Source organism: Oryzias latipes, chromosome 1 (assembly GCF_053564925.1).
Source record: "Oryzias latipes strain Hd-rR chromosome 1, Olatipes_Hd-rR_3.1".
Classification (NCBI taxonomy): domain Eukaryota; kingdom Metazoa; phylum Chordata; class Actinopteri; order Beloniformes; family Adrianichthyidae; genus Oryzias; species Oryzias latipes.
The window spans coordinates 30637242-30658127 of record NC_136237.1 but is presented as its reverse complement, the minus strand read 5'-3'; the positions used below and the strand labels follow the sequence as shown (position 1 = coordinate 30658127).

General features: G+C 37.6%; 2 protein-coding genes and 1 non-coding gene across 7 annotated transcripts; 1 reads left to right on the top strand and 2 right to left on the bottom strand.

Moving 5' to 3' along the window:
* Positions 1-128: 128 nt before the first annotated feature.
* Positions 129-200, bottom strand: trnap-agg (transfer RNA proline (anticodon AGG)). The gene has a single exon. It is a non-coding gene; the product is annotated as a tRNA-Pro (tRNA).
* A 441-nt stretch (positions 201-641) lies between these two features.
* LOC144981203 (protein NOXP20-like) lies at positions 642-10459 on the top strand. 4 transcript variants are annotated; one of them, XM_078945042.1, is made up of 13 exons: positions 642-781; positions 2264-2584; positions 2786-2855; positions 2983-3197; positions 4450-4584; positions 4723-4875; positions 5881-6064; positions 7000-7085; positions 7570-7788; positions 7898-8037; positions 8775-8847; positions 9293-9346; positions 9579-10459. In XM_078945042.1, the coding sequence occupies exons 2-13, from the start codon at positions 2270-2272 to the stop codon at positions 9702-9704; spliced, it is 1770 nt and encodes a 589-aa protein (XP_078801168.1). In that variant the 5' UTR covers positions 642-781; positions 2264-2269; the 3' UTR covers positions 9705-10459. The 4 variants fall into 4 exon arrangements, with proteins under 4 accessions (XP_078801168.1, XP_078801190.1, XP_078801179.1 ...); XM_078945064.1 differs by having other exon boundaries at positions 5881-6025; positions 9579-10380; XM_078945053.1 differs by having other exon boundaries at positions 2771-2855; positions 5881-6025; positions 9579-10299.
* A 796-nt stretch (positions 10460-11255) lies between these two features.
* Positions 11256-17576, bottom strand: LOC144991181 (uncharacterized). 2 transcript variants are annotated; one of them, XM_078945080.1, is made up of 10 exons: positions 17351-17576; positions 16637-16924; positions 14579-14872; positions 13147-13257; positions 13013-13066; positions 12777-12812; positions 12667-12699; positions 12545-12577; positions 11950-11988; positions 11256-11478 (listed from the first exon to the last, which is right to left on the bottom strand). In XM_078945080.1, exons 1-10 carry the CDS (start codon positions 17436-17438, stop codon positions 11366-11368), a joined length of 1089 nt encoding a protein of 362 aa, XP_078801206.1. In that variant the 5' UTR covers positions 17439-17576; the 3' UTR covers positions 11256-11365. The 2 variants fall into 2 exon arrangements, with proteins under 2 accessions (XP_078801206.1, XP_078801209.1); XM_078945083.1 differs by having other exon boundaries at positions 11950-11985.
* Positions 17577-20886: the final 3310 nt, after the last annotated feature.

Below are 20886 nucleotides of genomic sequence, written 5' to 3'. Positions count from 1 at the left end.
TTTAATTCCCACCATAAATTTTACACATGTCATTGAGTTTAGAGCGTTGTCTTCAATCTTAGAGCGTTAGTATTCATTTTTCCCAGACTTGAAATAGATTTTCTTGATTCGTTAAAAGTCAGAAAATTGGGCTCGTCCGGGATTTGAACCCGGGACCTCTCGCACCCTAAGCGAGAATCATACCCCTAGACCAACGAGCCGTCGTGCTTTGCATCAGAAAGATCAGGATACAACTAGTCTATCTATGATCAACTGTGATGAGTGCGTGTGCAGTGCCTTTATTAGAATTTTTTCAAGTACTGTAAATATCTATTAGGTCGGTAGATGTTCACAGTAAACTTTATCAAAATACTGACCTAAATTTAATTTCAATGCAAGTTAAATACGGAGATATTGTGTCTCATTATGTTACCTGTATTGTTAATATTGTATTTTTGATAAAGTCCAGTATCTCTAAACATTAGCATTCTGTGAACGGAATGACAGAAACTCTTTAGTAAAGATGTTCATCTTCCGGAAGTTAAAAAAACAACCTCCAAAGCTGAATAATGCACAACAGTTTACGTGGTTATGTTTTTTTTTTTTTAATTAAGGGTATAACATTACAAAAGAGCTAAATAATACTTTGAATTGCGTTAACTGTCTATTTCACTTTGGACTTTGAGCAAAGTTTATATTTGATGCAGGGAACTCTCTTGGTTTGTTGCTCTTCGGTGCCGTCACTGTGAGCAGCCTGCCGACGTGGCGGGGCGGAAGAGGAGCCGCTGTCTGGCACCGCACGGTGAGCCGCTCTGTTACTTTCTCCCTAATAACACCCGATTTTTCTGCTCTACAACGCTCGTTTGTCTGTTTTAACTGCAGAACGCAAACTTTTTCTTAACCTAACTATGTTTACCAGTTAGTTCAGTGCACACCACTTTTGTTAAACTCACTAGATTTCAAAACAAAAGTCATATTTCATAACACATTCATGAAAAACGAGGCTTTTCTGTGTTATACTTTTTCTTCGTATTTTTTTAATGCGTTTTCGTGCTGTAAATGTTTTTTTATTATCATTATTCAAGGTTGCTACGGTACCTGCAAAATGGCTTACAATGATGTCAAATGTATGAAATTGTTTATAGTTATAAAAACGATTTAAATACATTTCAAAATAAATGTAATAGGTACCTTTTCATTTGGTCAGTAAACTTCCTGTCTTGGCACAGGATTATGAGTATTATTCTTATCTGCGTAGGTTTATTTTGTTTTTGCTGTCTACAAGTTTTTACAAAGTTGAACAAAAATATAAATAATACACATTAACGTTGCTGCTTTTAAACTAAGTCACATGTACAGTTTATCAGAGAAGCAAACCTGGCTATTAATTTTTATTTATTTAAAGCCTGTAACGACTAAACGTGCACGTGGTTAAAAACATTGTGTGAGTCCTGCATTTACAGTATGTGGTCAGCAAATGGCGCTATTGGCCATTACATTTATTTTCATTTGGTTTCATGCGACTTTCATTGCAAATTCACGTCATCTATTATAAAATTATTCATCTTTTCAAATTGATTGGAGCGTTTTACATATACTGTATAGAAAACACACCAGAATATAATTTGTGATTTTTATTTATTTATTTTCAGTTTAAAAAATAAAGCCTTAAAGGCTTTTTATGTGTTGAAAAAGTTCTTAATATTGCTGTTTTTTTTAATATGACAATGCTGATAGGTCAAGTGATAGTGCTAAAGACACTGACATAAAGAAAATGGTTAAAATGTTTATTTTCATTGATTTAGTGACATGTCTGTTTAGTTTGAACTTTGTGCCAGAGGCCCAAATTCTGTAAACAAGCCTCTTTTCTTTTGATTTGTTTAAATTTTTGCAAATTATAAATCTTTAAATTCTTCTTTCACTTTTTTAAAACAGTTTTTACTTATTTTCAGACTGATTTTGTTTTTCCCAGAGGATTTTGATATTTCTGTGTCATCTGTTAGATGAGTCAGATGAAACATCTGCTTTTTTAATTCCTTCATGGTTTGTTGGGCATTTTTTAAATCCAATGCAGAGCTCCCTTTTCTTTGAATTTTGCTTAGAAGTTTGTGTCTAAATCATCATAATCAATTGTTGTATTCAATTCTGTCTCTTTTTAGAATTATTATTTAGAAACCAGTCTTAAATCGTATGTAAAAAGCAGACTTTTGTAGAGAAATTATTTTAGATAAGTACAGATCACTGCTTACAAGACTAATACAAAAACTAAATCATTTTTTTCCAGATCAAAATGTCTCAGGACAGCCCCTCTGAGGCAGAACTCCACAAAGATTCCAGTCCTCCACTTGTCCAACCTCTCTCTGCAAATCCTGACCCCTGTCAGGATGTCCCATCAGGCCCTGCAGGTCCCGTGCCTTCGCTGGGGCTGGAGCCACCTCTCCACCCTGAGACTTTGAGCATGCCGCATCCTGTTGAGGACACAGTAAGACAGGACACAACTACCAAGACGGACACATCCGAGCCAGCGGCAGAGGGTCAAGTGACCGAATGTAACCAGTCAGTGAGCCTGGAGCCAGATGCTGAGGCTGCAGAGGAGGATGAACAGGTTTGTGGCTGGATCTCCTCCATTCCAATTGATGTCCTCCACACACAAACACCTGCCTGTCGTCTTGCAGACAAACGTCAAAATATGTGTTCAATTTTACACATGTAATCTAGTTTTTAACCAATCGAATAGAAACAATTGCTGAGTCATGCTTTGTTATGTACATGTGTGTGACTGTGTGTGCAGAATTCTCTTCAACAGAAGGAGAAAAGTTGGGGAGGCTGGAGTTCCTGGGGAAAATCTCTCCTAAGCACTGCCACCTCCAGTGTTGGTATGTTTTCTGTGCTCCTCCTTTTAAAACGGCTCAAGTTTGGACATCATTTGGTCAGATCTTTTCTTTCATGAAGTATTTCAAATCCAGCCCTCCTCCATCTTATCTCCACGTCGTTTATTTGCAGGCCAGAGCTTGACCTCAGTGAAAGTGAAGGCAGGAGAAGCTCTTCGCCTCCACAGAACCTCGGTAGGAGAGGAGGCGCGAGAAGAGGAGGAAGGAGCAGAGGGGAAGACGGATGGAGCCGGGGAGGTTGAGCCATCCGGCGCAGAGGAGTCGACGTCTGCTGATGTCCCGAGCAGGGGCGTTTTCTCGACCATCTCACATGCGGTGCAGAACACGGTGAAGAAACGCAAACGTTGAAGCAAGATCACACAAAACCAGGGTTTACAAATTTTACAATACAAGCTGCTAAAATATTCTTGCTCCTGTGATCTTTAGCCTTTAGCCTGTGAACTTTCAGGCTAAAATTAATAAGTACATAAAAAAATGTCAAAATGAGAACATGAAAACTATTGTAAGAGCTAAAAACCCATACTGTGTTTTATATTCTAGAACAGTGTTTTTCAACCAGTGTGCCGCGGCACACTAGTGTGCCGTGGGAGATGGCCAAGTGTGCCGTGGGAAATTGCCCTCATTAACTGATCTAAAAACATTTTCCATCTCCAGGATTTTAGCTCTTTGTTCATCCAAACAGGCCCTGATAAAACACTGAGGAGTTAGGAATATAAAAGATCGTAAAATACCTTTTCTTTGCATTTATTTTATTTTATTAAAGACATTTTGATAAGAATGACGTACCGCGATTCAGCTGCACCTTCGGCTGTAATTTGGAAAAGTCCCGTGTTGGGGGGGTTAATCACATGTCATCGGTCTGACCAATCAGAATTGCTTAAAGTCTTCACTTCCTTGTCCCGATTTAGCTCGTAAAGTCGCTCAGTTCCGACAGAAATACCAGCTAAAGCTCGTCTTTAGCGGTGTAGCTTTCCACAGAATCCGGTATCAGACCGTGGAACAAGTGAACAAAACAATGAAGCTCCGAAAACCGATCTTCGGCCGTTTTATGCACTATATTTCCCATGATGCATTGGGTTGTGAGAGTGACAGCGCAAAAGGAGATCTGTTGTTAAACGTCTTGAAACTAACGAACACACAAACTGTTTTTAAATCTTCTAACTTAACTTTTATTGCATCTTTTAGAAAAAAACAGCTGCAGTTTCCAGCTTTTTCTGTAACAATTATCTCAAAAATGCATGTGAGACTGTGGAGGGAGGGGCTGTAGATCAATACAGACTGAGTTTCTCCTTTTTTTTTAATTTTTGGATGCTGGTGTGCCGCGGGATTTTTTTTAAGGTTAAAGTGTGCCGTGGCTCAGAAAAGGTTGAAAAACACTGTTCTAGAATACTTTTTAATGTAGAAAAAAGACGGGTCATTTGTGATCTGTTGTTGTTTTAATATTGTATAAAAGAAAAGAAAGTCAACACAATTTATAATTTATTTGAGGTTGTTGTTTTTTTTTAAATACATATTTAATCATAACCTTTTTTTTTAAACAATCTTTTTTGTTCCTTTTTCTCCTGAACTCTGTTCTTAGGGTAAGTCGGTGATCAGTGGAGGTCTGGATGCCTTAGAGTTCATTGGAAAGAAGACCATGAACGTTCTTGCAGAAAGTGATCCAGGATTTAAAAAGACCAAGACTCTAATGCAGAAAACCGCCTCGCTGAGTCAGGTATGCAGACGCTTAGTCATACCACTCATTCACAGAAACAAAAAGCTGGTTAAAAAACGAATGAGGAAGGTGTGTGTTTACACGGACAGAACAATCTGCAGTTAGTGATTTGTTTATTTGTAGCTTTTTATCTTATAGATATTGAAGGAAGCCAAGGAGAAAGACCAGGAACGGCTGAGTAACCAGCCGACGAGTACGCCCACCGCTCACTACAGCATTCTCTTTGATGAATACCAGGGCTTGTCACATCTCGAAGCTCTGGAGATCCTCTCCAACGATAGTGAAGCAAAGGTACAGTGTGAATTAGATATTACTTCAAAATATGCAACACATTCATTTTTGTGTTGGTTCAGCTCAAAACAACACAGTGTTTCTTGTTGGCTCAAATATTGAAATATTTTCTCACATTCTCAACGGAACAGCTCTAAAAATGTTCTCGCAAGAAAAATTTAGTTTTTTTTGTCGGTGCACTGTTAACAATATTTTTGTTACTTTATGTTCAAACTGTGGAGCCCTAAGCATGACATAAACATTATAAACCCATTCCTCAGATAAATACAATTTGTGGCCATGAATTAGTATTTTGTGACCATAATTTTGCATTTTGTGTCCATAATTTTGCATTTTGTGGTCACAAATTAGCATTTTGTGGTCACAAATGAGCAATTTGTGGTCACAAGTAAGCATTTTGTGGTCACAAGTAAGCATTTTGTGGTCACAAGTAAGCATTTTGTGGTCACAAGTAAGCATTTTGTGGTCACAACTTAGCATTTTGTGTGCATAAATTAGCATTTTGTTGTCACAAAGTAGCATTTTGTGGTCACAAGTTAGCATTTTGTGTGCATAAATTAGCATTTTGTGGTCACAAGTTAGCATTTTGTGGTCACAAGTTAGCATTTTGTGGTCACAAGTTAGCATTTTGTGGTCACAAGTTAGCATTTTGTGAGCATAAATTTGAATTTGTGGTCACGTTAGCATTTTGTGTGCATCAATTTGCAATTTGCAGTCACAAATTAGAGTTTTGTGAGCACAGATTAACAATGTGAAGACACTAACTAGCATTTTGTGTGCACACATAAGCTTTTATTTTTAAATAATAATTAGTATTTTAGTATTATCAGTTCCTAGTACTTTTTTGTGACCAAAATGGTCATTTGTTGCCACAAAAACTAATTTGTGACCACAAATTATTAATTTGAAGGAACTTTATTTTGGAATGTCATGTCCATAGCTCTGTAGTAAACGCGTGCCTAGTTGCCTCACGTTCACAGTGCACTCTTTCCTTATATCTGCTAGGTCCAAGCATTCCTCTCCTCCCTTGAGGAAGAAGATCAGGAGAAGGAGAAAAAGGAGCTGATTTTCATCAAAGAAATTTTCACCAGACAACAGGAAGAAGGAGAAGTAGAGGAAGAAGAAGATGGAGGACAGACGAAGGATAATGGTGATCTAAATTCCCAAATACACTGTTCTACCCCCTTATGTGAGTGAGCAGACCAGCTGGAGGTAGATGATGTCTCTGAACACTGACCCAGGATTAGGCTGACTTTAGTCAACTCTGGCTGTTGATTTAGTTTTACTTTTCACTGTTGATTCTTTTTTTTTTCTTTTCTCCAAACCCTGGACTAATACATTTTCATTGCAGCCTTGCATTGGTCCTGTATTGCTGCTGTGATGTACTGCAAAGCACCACATCCCATCATATTTATGGGTTTACATCTAGAGTCTCTGGTTGCATCTGCACTCTAACAAAATTTTTACCAAAGATTTTCAGAAAACTAGCAAAAATCAGGAAAATTGTCAAAAATCTAGTTTTGTCTTTTTTTTTTTTAGTTCACCGTTTTTGCAGAATTCTGGTATATTTTAGTTTATTTTTTGTATTCTAAATTTAACACAAAAGCTTTACCAAACACCTGATCAAAAAATAATTGCAATTTTATTTTCTTAAAGTTGTACAAAAATTTAGGACAAATGATCAACTATGAAGCAAAGTTGGAGCCTTACTTTGTCTCTCATTGTCTCAATTGGGCTGGAGTGTGCAGTGAAACTGAAGGTTATGGTAAGTGTTATCACATCTCTGGAGCCTTTAAACATGTGACACTGTGGCAATGTCAAAGCCCTGCACGTGGTGGCAGATCCCAACCTCATCCAGTGTCAGTGTTCAGAGGCAGCTGCCATGTTTTCACCTCAAGGACAATCACACCCAAATAGTAAATGTGCATGTGTGTCAGAATAATTACTCAGCTGTAAATGGAATTGTGACCGATTAGTTCATTCATTTGGATTTGAAACAAGAATCAATTGAAAATCAAGAGGAGAGGGAAATTATTCCATTCTGATTCCAGCATGGGGGAATCGAACCATCATCACACGTGCATGCCATAACATGAGTAAGTTTAACCTGTGTGTTTTTGTCAGCTGCGGACGGCGAGGAGTTTGTCAGTGTTCTCACTGAGCTGCTGTTTGAACTTCATGTTGCTGCGACACCAGACAAACTCAACAAGGTGACACACACGCACACAACGTCGCACTGATTTCAGTTTTATTTTGTAGACTTTAAAGCCACACTCTGAAGAGAATGGTGCTTTCAACATGTTCTTGTGGCATTTTTCTCATGATGGAGGATATATATTCAGAAAATGAAGCTCAAAATTGCATTTCTAACTATTAAAATATGTCCTTTTTGCAGCTGAATGATGAATATTTGAAAAGTAACTTAATGAATACAAATATTATCCTGAACAACATGCAATCTACTCGATGCACTGTGAAGAACATTGTCTAAAATGACTCAAGTGAACATGGTCATACCTATATCTTTGTATGCATTATGCTGCAGCTAGCGTCTTTGAAGATCCTCTGCACGATTGCATCCACTTTTTCCCGATCTCACATTAGCATAGTCATGTTTGTGCATGTGATTAGCATACATCAGGACGTCGACCTCTCACCGTGTTGAGCTGATGGGAGGTGATTATGCATCTGCAGGCTCGTATGAGAGCCCACGGTTGGGTGATGGAGGTGGAACAGCCTGTCACCACAGAGACAGTCGGCAAGGAAACTCCGGCCCAGCCAGGAGAAGAAGACCCGCCTGGAGAGTGCAAAGAGGAGCAGCAGGACAAGGAGGAGAATAAAGATGAAGAGGAGCAGAAGGAGGAGAGAAGCAAGGGAGACGAGGCAATAGAGAGTGACCCCAAATCTGTAGAGGTAAGGCAGAGGCGGCGTTTAGGTTTTTAATCTACCCGCTGTCACTGCAGAATCTGATGTTATCAGTCAGTGTGGGTGTTTGTGTGCACCTTCATCCCCCTCTCTGCAGGCCGTCTATTTATCATCAGTCGGCAGTCTGGCAGAAGTGACGGCTCGCAGTATTGAGCAGCTCCACAAGGTGGCAGAACTCATCCTTCATGGTCAGGAGCTAGAGAAACCAGCTAGAGACCAGGCACAAATTCTCACCAGGTTTGTTTGTGTTGTTTTTGTATTCTGAGCACACAATATATGTTTAGTCAACCAGACTGTGGGGCAAAAACCTTTGTTTTAGTGGCACAAATGCAATCTAAAGTCACAAAGGTAAAGAAGGTTTTGTTCTTATTTAAAAAGAATATGCATACAGGTTTTATGTGTCGTTATGAATTTTTTGTTAAAGAAGAAATTTGATTTTTTTTTTTTATTGCTACAGAATAAATTTACTCTAAATTAATAACCACATTAAAGAATAAAGTTTTGAAGAATGTATATGATAACAAATGAAAACCCATTTACATTCATTGAATTTTAATAAAATCACAAATAAAGAAACAATAAAAAGTTAATGGTTGTCATTTTTACCAATACAGTCAAATTATTGACCTTAGTTGCTAACATACCTGTTTGGGATGGGATCGAATTACTTTAACATCTGTCTCTCTGTATTTTATGATGCAACATTTCTCCCTGTATTAAGGGCAAGTTTACCATTTAATGTGCCTGTTTGTGTCCATTAGCACACAGTTAATGAGCATGTGTTGTTAAATTTACACAAATGCAGCCAAATCCTCCAAGTTGGTGGGCTTTCTGCTCATGAACAGACATGATGTTTGCAAGTACAGAGACTAAACACTAATGCCCATATCTAAATGTAAAACTTATTTATCTTACTTAAGGCATTTTAAGGACCAAAAAAGTACAAGTAATAATCAATGTTTTTTAAATTTTAGACTGACATGTGCCATGTGTAAGGAGGTGAATTGTTTGGCCAAGATGTTCTCGGAAACACTCCTTCTTGTTGGGGTAAGGAAGAGTTTCCATAAGTACTAAGTGTTAGACAGTACTGTTATTGTATAAATACTTTAGTCTGTATTTAAAAAAAAAAAAAAGCCAGTATCATGGGGAGAATGTATGCGATTACTACCAAAATTTGATTTGCAGATGTTTATAAAGTAGTTAAATATTTTCAGTATTTTCTGAGTGCGTCAGGGTGCTGCTGTCCAGTTATAAAAAAAACGTTCACATTTTGTTTTATGGACAGCAGCTGCTGGGCTTAGAAAGCATCTCAAAAGAGCTTTGTGAAAACCCTTTTTCTTTTTTTTTTGCAAAAAAACCCCCAGTAACCACCCATGTTGTATCAGTTTTTAGCACCACCCATGTAGTAAAGTCGTCCTCCAGGTAATGGCAGCAGCGTGAGGACTGATCGATCACTGAAGGCCTCATCCCCGTGTTAATGTCTCTCTTTCAGGGTCAGAGGAAAGCAGAGGACTTGAATCCATTTATAAACGGCGTGCTTTTAGAGGTGACGTTTTTATCCAACGTATTTTGGTGTCTGCTTTTCAAAGTGAAGCCTTTGATACTTTTGTGTAATTATTGCTTAACTTCAAGAAAAACAGTGAAGTAAAGACACCTAAAATTTGATAAGGATTTCATATAGATTTTGGCATTAAAACCTTAAATTAAAAACACACATCTTTTATGTTTCTTTGTACCATAAGTGCGACAAAAAAAAACAATTTGTCTTCTGTCTGCAGGGCGCCAACAGTACCAACTACATCCATAATGCATTGCAGCTGCTGCTGCCAGTCCTGCAGATCTCCCACATCCACAGTCAACCAGGCCGACCCACAGGAGAGCCTGCAGCACAACCACAGCATTAACACAACCAATTTGCCTTTAATAATACACGTTTAAATAATCATAGTAGACATGGGATTTTCTACATATGCTGCTTTGACTCAAAACAAAGTTCCACAGAAAAAAGAAAACCATATTATCTGAGAGAAAACCGCTGAAAGAATTATGAACCTATAGAGGCCGTATGATAAATTCTGCCACTTTGTTGCTACGGATGTTATTTTGTCTATATTTGTTGTTAATATGATGCTTTAAATTCAATTTCATTGGAGCTTTATTTGTGTTTGTTTGTTTCTCAACTAGTAAATTCAGAAAATAATAGAATTTAACTAATTCTACTTTATTTATGTCAATTCTCTTGCACTCTATACTATTTCTGAAATGATAACTGAACAACATAAAACACTAATGAAATTTGTGAAGTGAATTCTGGTTTAAATCTAAACTACAGTATTAGACATGTCACATTATTTTTTGTTATGTTAAATTATATGAAGCGAAAATTGCTTTGTTTTTTGCCCTTATTTACGGTTTCATTTAAAATATTCTATATTGCACCTGAAAGAAAATGATTTTGTGTCGCGTTCTCACACTGTGTACATTAAAAGTGTAACGTAACCTTCTCTCTTCTGTCCAGTCTTAACAAGAAATGTATGCAAACATAATTAATATAAATAAAGTTTAGACATAAATACAAAAGGGGTTTATACAAATATACACTTCCTGTGTCCAAAGATTCATAACCCCATATTGTAACAGTAAAATCTGTCCAACACAAGAGGCCTTCAGCTCTTATCTGTTTGCTCCGCTGCTGGACGGGAAAAGTTAGGGGAAAAAAAGGTGTTTGATTTTGATGTGCAGTTTTGCAAAAATTATAGGAGTAAGAGGACTACATGCTTTAAAAGTAGAGTAATATGTAATATAATAATAATGTAATATAAAAATAGCACTTTATGTTGTTACATCCAAAAAAAAAAAAAAGACTTGTAAATTGAAAGGAAGGCTTTTGATTTGCTTGGAAAAGAACCTGTCATCCCAGGATAAAAGCTTTCCCAAAACACCATCTAAATAACACAGTGGAAGTGTTGCACAGCATTAGACCTATGGAAGCCTTTCTTCTCATTATTTAAAAGATCCCTGCAAACATTTTAGTGCACCCACTGCCAGGCAACAGGTATAAGGGCTGCATTTGATCATTCCATTGAACATCATTGCCTCCCCAGCGAATTTCCAAAATTGTCAAAAGTGTTTCCTCTTTTCTTCAACATCACATTCCTCAGAAAATGAAGTAAAACTGGGTTGTGCTTCCAGCAGCCTCATACGCGTCTCTTTCTTGTGAATGAGTGCTGGCATCCCTTTACCTCTGATCCTCCACTTTTTAATGCACCTTTGATGCAGGCAAGAAAATGTTATGCAAATAACTTCTAATTCTATTCTATCAAAGTGTCTTGAGTTATTGCAAGGCTGGGTTGTGCTCTTTACCTTTCTGCAGAAACTAAACTGGGTTACACACAAGTGAACTAAAATTAGTTTGAACAACAAACATTTTATTTCACACTGTTTGCCCCCCCCCCCCCCCCCCCCAAAAAAAAAAGAGTAGAAAAAAAATACAAAATAAGATCATGTACTGTATATACGTAAACAATGTTTTTCCATCATCTTTGTATTTCTCGTAAATATTAGTTTAATCGTGAAAAGCATGAGCTTGTCTTGCTGGTAAACCTTTCGGGTGCTTGATTGGCAGCCAGTCCTCTGTGAGGGAGGAGGATGGCTGATGCCCGCGATGGTGCAGATTGCCTGAAGAAGAGACAAAGTTACAAACAGTCTGGAGTAGCAATTAAAACATCTTAAAGGTTTGGTCTGGATCCATCCAGTTACTATTTTATTCAGTTAATTGGGAAAGAGCAGATCTTGACATGTTTCGGCACTAAATATGCAATAAATGATATTATGTTGATTACATTAAACTGATTTTTTTTTTTTTTGGTCTTGATTTTTTGCAGAACAACAAATCATGACAATAATACAAGAATATAAGGTAAGGTAACAGGATACAGCTTCACTGTTTATTTTTTGCCTAGTTATCAAAAAGTATTTCTCCTTTATAGACTTTACATGCAAACTGAATAATTAATTGTGTTTCCATGGCGTTTTTTCGAAATTTCAATTTTGTTACTCCGTGATTATCATCATAAATCTAATTTGTGCAAATTCATAGTCCATGGAAACACAGCAAATGTGACTTTGTGTGTAAAAAGTGAAGCTTACCAGTGTAGCTGTGGTCAGCATCTTCATACATCAGATCTTCTGCATTATCACAAGAAAATAGACAGACAGTAAACATAAGCTGGGACATTTACATTCAGCTGATTAGCTTGTGTGCATCTGCTGGAGAATTAAAACATGTATAACTTGTATGGAAAGTAGTCTTGAAGTCGAGTCTTGGCATAATTAAAATCTCCTTTCTTGAAATGTTTCACCACATGTGCAAGAGGAAGCCATTTGGATGAATAATGAAATGTTTCAAGAAAGAAGATTTCAAGTCAAGTGACAACGCTACCTGGATAAATGAAAAATTTCGCCCATCATTTGCAAGACAGTAGGCTCAGAGGAACATACTTGAGAAACTAAAATCATGTAAACACTGCTGCATGTGTGCATAAATGTGGCTTTCTATACTTGTGAGGACCAACCAGCGGACAGCCTCCTTTCAATGTGAGGACACTTAAAAAACCCAACGAGCCTTAAAGAAAACGTTTGCTGTGTGAAGTTAAAAGCTTAATTTTAGATTTCAGGCAAAGGTTAGGTTCAGAGAAAAAAAAAGATATTATTAACAATTGTGTGTGTGAATTTGTGTTTACACCTTGAATGATATCTTCTGGAATTGGTGACAACCCTGAAAATCGAAAAAAAATATCAGTCAAAAGCAACATAAAACATATTACTATTTACCTTTTATTATTATTAACTATTTAATAAACTTACCAAACAGAGGCCAAAACGGATTGGATTGGATGTCTGTCCATATTAAAAAAATAAAGGTTAAAGTTGCAAAATAAAAACTACTGATGTTAAAAACGTTTGATATAATTTACCTGCAAAGGTTGTGGTTTTTGTTTGCTTATTAACACCTAGAGAAAAAGATTCAATGTTGGAAAATGTCATTTTACCTTACTGATTACACCCCTGAAATGCTCCAATTGTACAAGTTTTGATATATTTTTAGAGAAAACTATCATACAAAAAAATCAACTCTGGTCTTTATCTTCAGGAAAAGGAAAAACTGACAATCTTCAGTCACATTACTCTTTCTTCTTCTTTTCTTTTTTACCATTTAATCGCAGATTTGTAGAGTTGTAATCACTGGACTGCACCTTGGGTTTTTCTGTCAAAGAAAAAAGAACGTCATGTTTTCCTTATTAGAGTAAATCAGTCCATTGAGCTCATGGTGTGTGTGTTCATTACTTTTTAATCTGATGACCTTGGGGATTTGTCCAATCACAGCTATAAGGCAAATGAGCAAAACCACACACAGTAGAGCCAACCAAATCGCCCGGTACACACAGCGCCATTCATCTGGGAAACAGAGCGAGTAAAGACTTTAAGCATAATGGATCTAGAACCTTAACAGCTGTTAATATCATTATCTTTGTATTGGCTTAAGGAGGATTAATTGTTTAGTCAATGCAGACTCCATCACCATTTCCCACAAGTCAGCTTCAGATCTTTTCATTATAAAAGTAAAAAAAAAGTATTCATTGCCAATGCTAGATAAAAGAAGATAGCTGCTCAGAAGAGAGTACATCATATTAGAGGATGATTATTGGATGATAGAAAAAGAATATAAAATTGAAAAATGAAAAACTGCTACAAAAAAGGGCCATTAAATTACCATAACGATCATCTTTGGATCTATTTCAAAAGCGTTCCCAGTGGTCTTTTAATAATTATTATGCCTATATTTTCTTGGACATAGTTTCTGCAGAGCAATGGTAGTTCATTCAAAATTTGCTTCTGAGTTGTGGGCGGGACCATTGGTGCATTGCAGGTCTACCACACTTCCTATCATCCCTTTGTTATCTCTCCTGCTTGCTCACAGACCCCTTACAGCCCCAACCTAACATTAACGGTGCAACAAAAATGGTGACCCATATCATGGCAATCCAGACATACAGTCTTGAGCCAGATGCCTGGTCTGATTAGGAAAAAGAGGCGCACATGAATCTATTTGTCTGCAAGAGGATGGATTAAAATAAAGCTAAGCAGGGAGCTTGTAGCCCACAGATTGTAGCACCTACGTTGAGCTACAAGCTTTTTCCAATGACATTTTTCTCTTCCTGATTTACAACAATTTGAATAAAGGAACACTCAAAAATCCCCTTTTGAGCTTAATTTTCTTTATATATGTCCTCCTTCATAAAGAATGCCACATAGACATGTTAAAAGCCCCAATTTCCTTGGAGCAGGTCTTTAAGTTTGTAGAAATATTTGAAGAATGGAGGCAAAAGAGACTTGGTTAAGCAAATACAATGGAAAAATAAAACATGTATGCAGCTTTAAGTAATAGGGAGTGCTGGAGAGCAGAAGAGAATGAAGCAGGCCAAAATCAATACAGGAGGTTCAGCAGATTAAAACAGAGTATGGTCTTGAAAGATCATAGAGAAATGAAGACAAAGAAAGAATGAAAGTCACAGCTGAGAGCTGGAGGAAATTTGTTGTATTGAAACAAAGTGACTCCACGGGGTTCAAGAGTTTGGCAGTTCTGCATGAAACGAAAACTGATTGACCAGGTCCCTAGCCTCTTATTGCTCTTCTCTTTCTTCTCCTATCCTACAGTGAAGTTATATTAGCCACATGGGGAAACAAAGAAATGCTGGTCCCTCATGCCAACACCAACCTGTCTGCATCCGTTTCCATGGCAGCTTTTCTTTTGCTGTTCCGTTCAAAAGAGTTTGATTGGCGAGCCATAGGAGACAGCGGCTTTGACTGGATGATTTAGATGTGGGCAGCAGAGGGAGACAGCAGTGGAAAACCTCCCTCTGGCCTTCATCATTGCCTCCATCAACTCCTCTCTCTTCAGGAAGATGGAGTTTTAAGAAGCTTTGATTACTATGGCCATACAAAGTCAGAGAGAGATTCTCTGTTTGACTAAGCTGAAGTTCCAGTGACACCTCCAAAAGTAACTCCACATCTGTTAAAGAAAAAATGAAAAATATCTGGTCATATTAAAAAAAAAAGACTGAAATTACTGGAATTTCTCTTTTTTTTCTGGTTCGGGAACATGTTTCGACAAAATTCAATACATGTATTATCATAAGACGATCATTTTAAGTAAAAAATAAAAATAAAAGTTACCAATACTTGCATAAAAGTCAGCCGATTCCAGAGTAGATCAATGCCATCCTGGGTTCACCAGCTCTGAGTTGTAACATTAAGCGTTTTCTAATCATACTTTATTGTCTAAAACCACGGTAAAGCAGTCAAAGTAAGTCAGATGTAGTGTGATATAAATATTTTCCAAACCTCCAAAAAATGTATTTAAAATGTATGTCAATTAAATTTATTTAAAGAATAACATTTAAAATACTTGGATAGAAGTAAGTACGAGAAAAACAATTAATGGTGAAAGAACTACGGAAATAGTAAAATAGTTGAAATTTGTTTGGTTTATTATAAAGAAATACACAAAAATGTTATAAAAACCCAAAAAACTAATTACGATTGTTACGATACACACAGCATTTCATAAGTGTGTGTAACTTACGTTATCCTTACAATTTATTCATTGCTCCTGATGATTATGGGTTGATGCTAATATTTGGAAGCGGAGCCGCCATCAATAGTGTGTGATTGTTTGTGTGACTGTAAAGTGTTTTTTGAATTGCTAAGTGTAAAATGGTGTTCATTTCTCTTTGAAGAAACCCTAAGCGGTATTTTGACACATTTCTGAGTATTCTTCTAATAACCTGCACTCTGAGCACCGGCCCCTCCCAATCCACAAATACACTTTCTCTGTGGAGCTAGCAGTGTTTGGCAAAAACGCTTTCCTTTTATACGGACATCCATCTTTGCAAAAATTCGGATGTTGTTTGTTTTTGTGGGCGAGACGCAGACACTCTGCCGAGGCCGACTCTAGGTTAACGTCATGAAATGGGCGGCACCCACACGGACCGAAAGCCACTGCCTCAGAGATTGAGTCGTCTTACTTTCAAGTAGGAAAATAGCTCTCGAAAATAACAAATTTTTAATTTGAAAAATCTTTCTTTAGTGTGCCAAAGGAATATATCATCATATACATGGATATTGCATCCTGCAGGTGATAGGTTACAGTGAACACTTTAGCAACACATGCGTGGTAATAAGAGAGAATGAGGTGAGATGCAGGCATGATGTAGTACAGATTATTCATAATTTCGACCCACCAAATCCTGCGCACTGCACAAAGAGCCGGTTAGTGCCGTTCAAGTGGTAAGTGTGTGCCCCTTGTGAGCCTGGCAGTCAGATATGAGGAAATTAGTCAATCAGAATGTAGTTTGAGTGGGGGTGTCCTACAGGTACTTATGTATAACCTGTACGCCCGCCATGCCTGCGGCATTCATGAGCGGTCAGTAAGAAGCCAGTACTCACATCTTACTAATGACTAGACAGCATCACCCGCACGCCATAAGGCAGTGTAACTTCACACTAGGTTTACGAATGCTTCATGATGCATTTTCAGGCATGACAATTGTACGTCCTATTTTCAAGATGTCCCTTGAGGTCCCTTGAGGTCCCTTGAGGCCCCTGTGCTCCCTTTAAGATGCAGTCGGCTTTCTCTATGATTGTCCATGGGCCGAACATCCCAAAAATCAGCACAACTCAAACGGATCAAACCCTCATACAGGTGCATGTGGCTAAGGCTTTAGGCAGGGAGGATCTCTTTAGTTGGGACCATTAAAAAAGAAGACCAACGTACCTGAGGTTGAGTTGAGGTGTAATACCTGCATATTTCTGTCTGTTTCACACATGATCCAGCCGGTTTTTGGATCAGAATTCCATGATTTAAGGGCCAAATCCAATAAACTGCTTTGATTATTCTGCTGACAGATATGCATCCAGTCTTCATGGACTGAAGTTGACAAAGGATCACAAATGTCTTCCGTCTCATCTTCTGCATTTCTTGGCCCTCCATTCCTCCATTCCTTCACCTGACTTCCTTCTTCACAGAGTCGGTATGAAAGGCATTGGAAATTCACTTTCAACACTAAAAAGATGAAAAGAATAACAATCCACAAAGATTTCTCAGTGGATGCAGGCAGAAGAAAAGGCAGAAAAAACAGCAAAGTCCTCACAAGTCAGACATCAGAGCGAGGATCTTACAATGAAAGTTGTTTACAGCAGTTTGTATCTGACAGCAGAGACATACAGACAGACAGTGAGGAATAAACAAAAGGAATCTCTCGTAGGTTAAACCAGGGCTGCTCTCTGCCTTCAAGACAACGCAAGGAGACATTTTCAAACAGCTGAAATGTGCAGGGTTATGTGTACTTATGATAGTATGCTTATCGTTTTTGAAGGTTTTAAAGATTTTAGAAACACAATAGAGGTCTTTCTTTTCTAACTTGACTTAGAAAAAAGCTGAGAACACTTAGTTCCTGGACGAGGTTCAAAATTGATGTGAACAACTTACCTTTGTGTAAAGTGAAGAACTCTGGGAGACAAAGTATGAATGCGAGGATCACGAGGAGGAGAATTTTGATCACCGCAACTCTTGTCATGGTCACACACCAGGATCATAAACTTTTTTACAGTGGAAAAAGCTCAAGATAAGGTTAGTAGCATCTCCTTCCATCGAGTGAGGCACACTCGCACGTGTCTTTGCGTCTAGTCTCCCCTCAACGGATTTCCTTGAGTGAACCCAAAAAGGTCTCGATGACTCTGTTCATAGGGTGACGAAAATGAGTGCACTAAGCAACTTCACTTCCTTTTGCACTTCCTGCCATTTCTCAGAACAAAAGAAAAAATGGAGAACAGCGTTGAAAAACAAAGGTTTCTGTTGGTTTAAAAGTAAGTAATAAGACTCTTCATATGTTTTGGCGTTGACACATGCCAGAATGAATGAAGGCGCCCTCTTCACTGTCGCCACCGGTTTGCCAGTTTAGATTAAATGTGAGCTACATTATGACGGGTTACAAAATGGCACATGTGCACTCGTATTGGATTAATCTTTTTTTAGAAAAAGAAAAAATACATACGTTTTTGCACAGTCATGAATTAGGTTTTCTAAAAACAGCACAGAGTGAAAACTAAACTTTTTAAAGGCTCAAAATTATGACAGGGTGGGTCTCTCATCAGTAACCTCCAGCTAAACCACATGGTAATTGTTTTCAACAAGCTTCTGTCAGTTTTGTTTGCCTTTGTGGAGCTGTAGTCGTGTTTTGACAGCCAGCTGTGAGTTGTTGAATTTGTTGTGCTGCAGAATCATGCATAGTGTAATTGTGGTGGTTTGGGTAGAAACCAGGTTCAGGACCAGAACAAGTCTTCAAGTCCCGCTCCAATCGTGTTTTGATTTGTTGTTAAAGCGTTCCTGGAGGGGTTTTAATTACAGTATAGTTAATCTTTTTTTTGGGCAAAATCTAAAAACCTGTGTCCTTTTCTAGGTAGTTCCTTAAAATTTTGCCTCTGAATTGCTGGCTGTTGACATGGAGTAACTCCCCCACCTACTTCCCAACATCCATCTGTTGACACTCTCCCCCAGTTGCCCCTCACCCCCCTAATCTAACATTACCGGTGCACCAAAAACAGCGAGCAATAATGGAGCTATCCAACCGTCCAGTTTTGAGCCAGATGCCAGCTCAAATGAGGAAAACGAAGTACGGATCTAGTCGTCGACAAGTGGATACATCAAACTGGAGCGAAGCTTTGAACTAGAAGCTTCTACATCACTGCTACAATCTTTTTCAAACGACATTTTTCCATTTGCTCCTGATTAGCAAAGATTTGAATTAGGAAAAACTCAGAAATGTGATTTTAATCGTAATTTTCTTTATACACGTGTCCTCCATCATCAAAAAAATGCCACAAGAGCATAAAAACACCAAAAACACTCTAACCGAAAACTGAAAAACAAAAATATGACAGAAAACCAAAGCTGCAGGTCAAAGCCAATAGTCTGCATTTTCAAAGAAGCTTCTGTTCTCCCTTTTTGTGTGCTCTTTTCAGATTGCACATTTTCAAGTACTCTAACTGCTATTATTTAATAAATATCCAAAAAACTACAAAAAAATGTTATTGTAACCTAAACAAAATGTTTGATGGGAAAATATGTTCCAATCAAATATTTTAGCATTATTTTAAAATCAAACATAAAAACAATATAATAATTTTTTGTAATTTGTAAATATATACACAGCTCTGTTCTGTGTTGTTGATGTGAGACAGAAAATGTACAATAGTGGATGATGGCTACATCATCTATGTAAAATCCCATTAATTGTGGATTGTCTCAATTAGTGATTTTCTTCTGCACAAAGATAGACTGTATTATCTCTGCTGGGTGCTTTTGGGTAGCACCGATTTTTGAGTTGGCTAGCTAAAAAACAATTATCTCAGCAGGGTTGAATGAACACACCTTGCTCACAGTGACAAACACACTTCTATGCACACAGTGATGAGCATAGCTGGCAGGTGAAGCTTTATCTTCACGCCACAGCAGTTTGCTGCTCTGAGATCAGTCAGGAGCTTATGGAGACAGATGGATCCAGTAAATATTAGAAAGGCAGAATGCTCTCTTTGCTTCTACATTCAATCTAATCCTCTTCAAGTTACTTCAAGTGGCTTAAATGCACTTCAAAATTAGATGCTACCTTCGATCCAACAAATTGACTTGTAAATGCAAGAAATTACTTTTTTCTTTTTTTTAAATGTGCTAATTAAAATATTAACATATTTTGTCTTCTTGTTTTCCCTAATTCTATAATTCTACAGATTTCATGGATGAAGCTGTTAAGTAGTAGCACTGAAGAAGTGGGAGACCATAAAATATGTTGGCAGTAATGATGAAAACTCAGCAGGAAGCTCATGTAGGATCGGAGACCTTCACTTAACCTGCTCCTGAAAACACTGGTATGGATTTGTTTTTATGTTGTTCTTATGTTGCCAGTATTTCACCCTTTGACCCAACATTGTAAAAAAAAAACACTGTTGTTTTTGCTTGCAAGTAGATTATAAAGTAAGGGAACTTTGGAGCCAAAGTGGTTTGATGCATCATTGATTAGCATCAATAGGCAGGGGTTATAACCTGAAGGATTTTTTCATAAAAAAGATTTCTGGAGTAAAGAGCTCTTGTGAAAAATTTGGTGTGCTTGAGTAATGTCCATGCAAGATTGAAAGAAAGGTACCTTTGATTCATTTTAGTAAAAATAATTATTATATTTTGTGACCTAAAAGACAGAAATAGCTTTATTATGGGTTAGTACAGTGGAGACAAACTGATACCAAATGCGAAGCAGCACCCCAATTGAGAAAATGCAAATATTGCACAAATTTATTTCACTATACACAAAATGTATAAAGGTTTCAGTATACTTAAAACATTATTTCTTCTGTGCTTTATATCTAGTAGTTAGGTCTTTCTCATTTAAGGGTTAAATCCTTTTACTTTTACTGCAGCCAAGGGTGCCATTTAAAAGTTGCATAATTAATTGGGAGTTTCCGAAGTTTTAGGAGCAGTTGTAAATTCTGAAACCTCCAAAGCGCTGCTGGGACACTAAACATTGAGCCTTTTCTATTGTAAATATCCCTTTTAGGGTTTAAGAGTGTTTCAATTATTAATGGAACCTGACAGGTGCTTTGTTCTGCAATAATCTGTTTGGTTTCACAGTCTGAAGCATTTGTCACATTCAGCTAACATGACACATCCATCACTCCGCAGTCAGAGGCCTCTTAATGAGCACAACACAACTGTGCAAAGGCTCACTCTGTGTGTGTGTTTGTGTTCTGACAAAAGTAAACATAAGCATTGAATTTTATCAGAGATCCAGTTATTTCCTCAGTATCATGAATATTAAGCCAATTCCCCCAGTGGATCTCGTAACCCTTGTGCTATCCTAGGCATTTTAACATAAGGAGTTGGGTCATCTAGACCCACTTGACAGTGAGCTAGACCTTTTTTCTTCAATGATTTGTGATCCTCACTGGTGTCCATGGATTACATGAAATCTTTCC

What these genes read in the sequence shown, in the direction of transcription:
- LOC144981203 (XM_078945032.1), top strand. Translation starts at nt 2,270, where the DNA reads ATGTCTCAGGACAGCCCCTCTGAGGCAGAACTCCACAAAGATTCCAGT. An exon ending in ACACTGTTCTACCCCCTTAT is followed by an intron (nt 6,065 to 6,999) that starts GTGAGTGAGCAG and finishes TGTTTTTGTCAG; the next exon opens with CTGCGGACGGCGAGGAGTTT. An exon ending in CAGGCACAAATTCTCACCAG is followed by an intron (nt 8,038 to 8,774) that starts GTTTGTTTGTGT and finishes TTTAAATTTTAG; the next exon opens with ACTGACATGTGCCATGTGTA.
- LOC144991181 (XM_078945080.1), bottom strand. Translation starts at nt 17,438, where the DNA reads ATGACAAGAGTTGCGGTGATCAAAATTCTCCTCCTCGTGATCCTCGCA. An exon ending in GTTCTTCACTTTACACAAAG is followed by an intron (nt 16,925 to 17,350) that starts GTAAGTTGTTCA and finishes TCATCTTTTTAG; the next exon opens with TGTTGAAAGTGAATTTCCAA. An exon ending in ACACCTCAACTCAACCTCAG is followed by an intron (nt 14,873 to 16,636) that starts GTACGTTGGTCT and finishes TTTCTTTAACAG; the next exon opens with ATGTGGAGTTACTTTTGGAG.